The 6845-nt window shown below is 40.3% G+C and overlaps 2 protein-coding genes across 2 annotated transcripts in view; both read right to left on the bottom strand.

Moving 5' to 3' along the window:
- Positions 1-3370, bottom strand: part of LOC118013138 (centrosomal protein of 126 kDa-like) — a 73689-nt gene extending 70319 nt beyond the window's left edge. The window contains exon 1 of the mRNA XM_035008778.1: positions 3284-3370. The gene's annotated coding sequence lies outside the window, so the exon portion shown is untranslated. The remainder of the gene's footprint in view (positions 1-3283) is intronic.
- Positions 3371-3374: 4 nt separating this feature from the next.
- Positions 3375-6845, bottom strand: part of LOC118013139 (centrosomal protein of 126 kDa-like) — a 21593-nt gene continuing 18122 nt past the window's right edge. The window contains exon 3 of the mRNA XM_035008779.1: positions 3375-3547. Coding sequence (XP_034864670.1) covers positions 3532-3547 — 16 coding nt within the window. The 3' untranslated portion in view covers positions 3375-3531. The remainder of the gene's footprint in view (positions 3548-6845) is intronic.

Raw genomic sequence — 6845 nt, 5'->3', positions numbered from 1 at the left:
CTATCTATCTATCTATCTATCTATCTATCTATCTATCTATCTATCTATCATCTATCTACACACACACACACAGCGGGATATTAACCATAAAAGGAATGGGATCCTACCATCGGCGACAACACAGGTGGAACTAGAGAGTATAATGCTAAGTGAAATAAGTCAGACTGAGAAAGACAAATACCGTATGATTTCACCCATATGTGGAATCTAAAAAACAGAAGAAACAAACAAAGCAGAAACAGATCCGTAAATACAGAGGGGAGGAAGTGGGCAGATGGGCAAAATGGGTGGAGGGCAGGGGAGGCACAGAATTCTAGTTATGGAATCAGTAAGTCAGGGAGATGGAAGGCACAGCATAGGGAAGAGAGTCAATGACATTGTGACAGTGTTGTATGGGGACAGATGGCAGCTACAGTTGTGGTGAGCACAAGGTATAGAGATGGCCAATCATTATGTAGTACACTTAAAACTAATGTAACGTTGTGTATGTTGACTACACTTCAATGAAAAAGTTAAAAAAAAAAAGAACTGATGGATTTTAAAGAAAAGAGAGCCACAGTTAAAAGTGACAATGAGGAGTAGTAATGACTCTTCATGCTTCATTCTTTGTATCTATCAAATACCTACTAGTCTTATCATACTTTCCACAATATCACCCTCTAATTCCCTCTCACACTTTTTTTAAAGATGATATTTATTTATTTGACAGAGAGAGAGCAAGCATGAGCAGGGGGAGCAGCAGAGGGAGAGGGAGAAGCAGACTCCCCACCGAGCAGGGAGCCCAATGCCGGGCTCGATCCCAGGACCCCAGGACCATGAACTGAGCCTAAGGCAGACACTCAACCAACTGAGCCACCCAGGAGCCCTTCTCACATTCTTTATACAAACAAAAATAGAGAATGTTACTTACCTAAAAATTACTTGCATCCGTATTTATCTCAATTTGAATTCTAGTAAATTTCTAATACAATCACGTCTTCAACTGCTTTGTCTTACTTTTCTTTTTTGGGGGTAAACACGTTCCATGTCTGCTCTCTCTCCAAAAGCACTATATTTATGAATAATTGTTTATATAACTGAACTAACTTGTGTCTCCTGGACAGGGGATGCATCAGGACTCTAGGGACTGATTTAGACAAAAAGTTTGGGAGAAGGTTGCTGGCAAAGCGCAGTTCATCACTGCACAGAGGATGAATGGTGGGAATGGAATAAGAACAGTGCTCATTCATTACAAGTGCTCATTAGTTTATGCCCATTACCTTGCTTTGGCCCACAACAATTCTGTGAGTTGAATGAATGAAAAACGAAGTCTCAGAAAGGTTACAGTTTTTCAAGGTCACATAATCACTAAACAGAAGAATGGGGAGTCTAAACAAGGCAGTCTGACTCTTTCTGGTTTTTAATCACTTTACTACAGACTGTGTAACGTGTCTCTTCTCTTTAAGTCCTCTCTATCCCCAACATCCACACATAAAACAACGTTGTCTTCCCATGGGACCCTAAGCTTACCTTTATCATAGTATTTATCTCGCTCAATTGTAATTATCTATTTAGTTTTCTGTATTGCTTATTAGACTCTAAGTATCAAGAAGGATAATGTCTGTGTCAGCACATAAGAGTGCTTGAAACAAACATATCAGGAACTACACAGAATTGCTGAATAAAAGAATTCATTCATTTTAACCGTCTCTCTCTCCTATCTGACTCTAAGTTTACTGAGTGCAGGGACTAAAATTTTAAATTCTAGAATTTCTGTGCCTAACACCAAGCCTTGCATCTGAAAGATGTTTGATAAATAATTGCCGAAAGAATGCTTGACCATATGTCAACTTCAAATATAATCAGAGCACTTTTAACAGTGGTTATTTATTATTTTGACTTACTATTATCTGCTGGGGATATAACAGTAAGCAAAACAGATGTGGTCTATGCAGTTATTTATAATCTAATGAAGCAAGCTAACAAAACCAAGTAACAAAGAATTACTGATTGTCATAAGTGCTGTGAAGTAAAAAAAACTTTAGTCCAAGACAGAAAGCCAAGAGAACTCACTTTAAATAAAGTGAAACGGAGTATCTCTGGAAACATGACATTTTAAGATAAAAAATTCAGAATAAGGCCAGTCATGAAAAGAAGTGGGTGGGGAAAAGTGCTCTAGGTAGAAGAAACAGCATGCCAAGGTCCTGAGTTGGGGGCGGGAGGAGCAGGGAGAGAAGTTAGCATTTTGAGAAAATGAAAGTAATACCAGTTCAGCAAAGTTTGAGGCTATGAGGAGTAATGACTCTCTAAAGTAAACACGTGGTGTTTCCTTTGCTATAACCAGAGAGTAATTTTGATAGTGAGTTATCATCACTATTATCTCATATTGTTCTCTGGGCTCAAATGTATATAGAAGGTAATAATAATTTCACATAGTACTTTCTAGGACCATAGGAAAGAATGTGTTAGATTGAATAAAATTAAACCAGGGATGGAACGTGACCAAGAAGTTTTTGCTCCTAAACTCAACGATGGGCCTAATAATAAAAAAGTTTTAATAAGCAATTGTAGAGATGATTGATAAAGTTCTTTCCCTAGTTCCCGAGCTCCTTTATGCTGTTATGTGCCAGGCGCTTTGGGAAATGCTATGGAATCGAAAGACCTGGTAACAAAAACAAGAAAGATAGCTTCTCTGCCACTGTAGGATTCAGAGTTGGGAGAGTATGTTGCTGCTTCCCATTAACCCTGGAATTAGCCTTTCTCACAGAAAAATGGTCTGTCTTAGCAACTTAAAAGAACTCCTTTACTTATTTTTGAAAAATAAAAACTACGTGTTTAAGGTGTACAACACGATGTCTATACATATGGATACATTGTGAAATGATGGCCACAACCAAAGTTGTGCACATATCCTTATCCTTCCCACAGTTATCTTTTTTTTTTTTTTTGGTGGTGAGAAAACTTGCAAGTTTCATTATTAATTACAGTCACCATGCTGTACATTAGATTTCCAGAACTTACTCATATTATAGCTGAAAGTTTGTGCCCTCTGATCCTTACGTCTTCTTTCCCCCGCCACTAACCACACCTGCCCCCCCCCCCCCCCCCCGCCCCAGCCTCTGGTAACCACCATTCCACTCTGTCACTGTGAGTTCCCCTTTTCTTTGGATTCCACATATCAGCGAGGTCATGAGATATTTGTCTGTGTCCGGCTCATTTCACTTAGCATAATGTGCTCCAAGGTCATGCGTGTTGCCACAAATGGCAGGATGTCCCTCTTTCCTTAAGGCTGAAGCCGTATTACCTGATGCATACATCTCCCACATTTTCTTGTGTGTTCACCGTTGATGGACATCTCGATCGTCCTCTGATCTTGGGTACTATGAATAATGTACCCTAGCAGATTCTGAAGGGTGTGTTTAACACATGCAGCTGTGCCTCCTGAAACACGTACAGCCCCTGGGCCCAAAGTGAGCCCCTGCATCAAATGACGGCACACGTCGAATCGTTTGTTCTGGTTCCCCAGGAATTCACAGCTATGGAATATCATTTTTATCTGCTGGAAATACTGTTGGAAAGTGAAGAAATAACTGTCAATGGCAACAACTTTAACAGCAGAATCCACGCGTAGTAGTAAGAGTTCCTGAGGACACAGGACACACAGGCAGAGTTGGAAAGCTGGACTTTGTAATGTAATTCTTTTTTCTAGATGGAACTATATTTCAGATTTAGGTAGCTACAAATTTCTAGAGATATGATCTTTTTTTTAGATACGATCATATGTAAGTTTAAAAACTGTATTTTGAGATAATTAGAAATGAAATTTAAAAACAGGATATCATTCCAATTAAAAAAATACAACTGGAGAAAAAGTAGTTTTCAGGAATAAAGCATACCATTTTAAATAAATAGTAATGCCAACAGTCTATGAGAAATAAAATTAAGCCCAAGAATATACTGTCACTTTTCACTGCCTGGCAAAGAAACATGTGCCACAGATTGTCAATCCTACACTTGCTAACACTTACAATCATCTGACATCCCAAAGACCTATATTGAAAACCGTATTTCCAACTGATTGTCTTTCTCTTGACTGGAAAAGAAAGCAAGTGAAAAGTTTAAGACAACCCTTAACACACTATGGGAGGAAAAAACACCCAAACAACAAAGCTCTATACTCCAATTTGCCACCCAGACTTAGGAATGCACACATTACACAGGGAAACTACAATAGCACCTCATTTCTTTTAAAGACTGAGGTATTAGCCAAAATAAATATGCCAATATCAATTAACTAAAGTTCATAAACTTTAATCATTAGAGAGTTTCTTAGGTTCTTATTCACATATATTCTTTTTTTCAATTTAAATTCAATTAGCCAACATATAGTACACCATTAGTTTTTGATGTAGTGTTCAGCCAATTCATTAGCTGCATATCACACCTAGCTAGTGCTCATTACATCACATGCCCTCCTTAATACCCATCACCCAGTTACCGCATCTCCCCACCGACCTCCCCTCCAGCAGCCCTCAGTTTGTTTCCTGGAGTCCAGAGTCTCTCATGGTTTGTCTTCCTCTCTGATTTCTTCCCATTCAGTTTTCCCTCCCTTCCCCTATGGTCCTCCACGCTATTCCTTATGTTCCACATATGAGTATTCACATATATTCTTTTTTTTTTTTAACATGCAGATATAGTTAATTTTATTTTAAAATTAAAGTCAAAAGATTTAAATAATGTCATCTAACTATTTGTTTAGTGTGTATGTTTATGCATACATATATAGGTATATTAGAATTAATGAACAAAGGGAGAATATGGATGATGAAAAAGAGAACTAGTAGCTTAAAACTGGTATTTGGAGTATTCAGTTAACTCTTTTTTTTTTTAATATGTTATGTTAATCACCATACATTACATCATTAGTTTTTGATGTAGTGTTCCATGATTCATTGCTTGCATATAACACCCAGTGTTCCATGCAGTTCATGCCCTCCTTAATACCCATCACCAGGCTAAACCATCCCCCCACCTCCCTCCCCTCTAGAACCCTCAGTTTGTTTCTCAGAGTCCATAGTCTTTCATGGTTCGTCTCCCCCTCCGATTTTCCCCCCTTCATTCTTCCCTTCCTGCTATCTTCTTCTTCTTCTTCTTCTTTTTTTTTTTTTTTAACATGTAATGTATTATTTGTTTCAGAGGTACAGGCTGTGATTCAACAGTCTTACACAATTCACAGGGCTCACCATAGCACATACCCTCCCCAATGTCTATCACCCAGCCACCCCATCCCTCTCACCCCCCACCACTCCAGCTATATTCTTATCTCAGATTCAGTTCTAAGAAGATCCTCTATTTACTAGGTCACAATGTATTAGAAATATAAAAGAAGAAAGACTAAGGAGCTAGTTCTTTTTTTTTAAGATTTTATTTGTTTGAGAGAGAGAGTGAGCAGGGGGCAGGAGCGGAGGGAGAGGGACAAGCAGACTCCTGGCTGAGCACAGAGCTGGGCTGATCCCACAACCCTGAGATCAGGACCTGAGCAGAAACCAAGAGTACCCCCCACCAACCCACTGAGCCCCCCAGGCACCCGGCTAAGGAGCTAGTTCTCAAAGAGAAATACTGCCATCAAAAAGAAACAAATTCTGCTTCAGGTAAGACAGAGGTAGACCTACCTTCTGTGAGTTCTCCCACTAAGTACAAATGCAAATCCTAGACATGATAGATTATGAAAAAATAAAAGGACTATAAACGGTGGAAAACAGGAAGCAGACCAACTTGGGGCCATGGGGCCTGACCAACAACTTCAAATAGCCCATCAGTGGAAGAAGCAGGCAGCGGGTACAGGTCAATAGGCACATCCCCAAAACCAGCGGCAGCTGAAGCTTGCTCTCTGTAGCCCCGGGACGAGGAGAAGCCAGTCCTGCAGACAGCAGGTGAGTGCAGAGCCCAGACTTGCCCTGTTGCAACCTGCACCCCCAGGGCTCAGGCTGGAGCAGCGTGCTCACACTCCTCGCTGCGGGCTACATGGCCCCCCTGGTCTCCTGGAGGGTCCAGATGCAATGAGTTGGGTACCCAGCACTCCCCAGGAACAGTTCCGAGGCTGCTCGCACTGTGGTGTCCCTGGGAACCACGGAAGGGGCCACTGTAGCGCCCACTACTGCTGCAGTCACGGGGGCCCTCCTGCAGCCAGACGTCCACCTCCATCTGTCCTCACTGATGCAGTGTCCGCCCCCACACTCCTTCCCCAGCAGGCATGGTGCCAGAGAGAGTGCACTAAAGCTGCCAGCTGAAGGCAGTTTCAGAGTCTCATGACATAATAGGACAGCACCCAGGTTTTAACAGAAAACACTTATTCCAAGAACCAGGAAGATCTCAAACTGAGTGAAAAAAGACAACAGATGCCAACCCCAAGATGACAGAGATGTTAGAATGATCTGACAAACACTTTAAAGCAGGCATGATAACAGTGCTCAATGAGCAATTATGAACATGTCTGCAAGTGGAAAAATACAAAGTCTCAAAATAGAAGATATAAAGAACCAACTGAAAATTTTAGAACTGAAAAATGCAATAACTGAAATAAAAAACTCAGTAGATTTATTAGGAGACTCAACAAACGAAACATGTCAGTTCTCCCCACACCAAGTAGATATAAAGGTAGAAGGCAATTCCTGCAAAAATCTCATCAATATTTTTTACAGATATAGATAAGGTTATTCTAAATTTTATATATAAAGGCAAAGGAATTATAACACGTAAAACAATTCTAAAAAAGAATCAAGTGGGAGGATTCACTCTATGTGATTTGAAGACTGACCTTACAGCTACACAATCACAATTCCATCACTACACGTGATACGGCGACA

Source organism: Mirounga leonina, unplaced genomic scaffold (assembly GCF_011800145.1).
Source record: "Mirounga leonina isolate KUSES-001 unplaced genomic scaffold, KU_Mleo_1.0 Mir_153, whole genome shotgun sequence".
In the NCBI taxonomy this organism is placed as follows: Eukaryota; Metazoa; Chordata; class Mammalia; order Carnivora; family Phocidae; genus Mirounga; species Mirounga leonina.
This window is presented reverse-complemented; position numbering and strand designations above follow the sequence as displayed.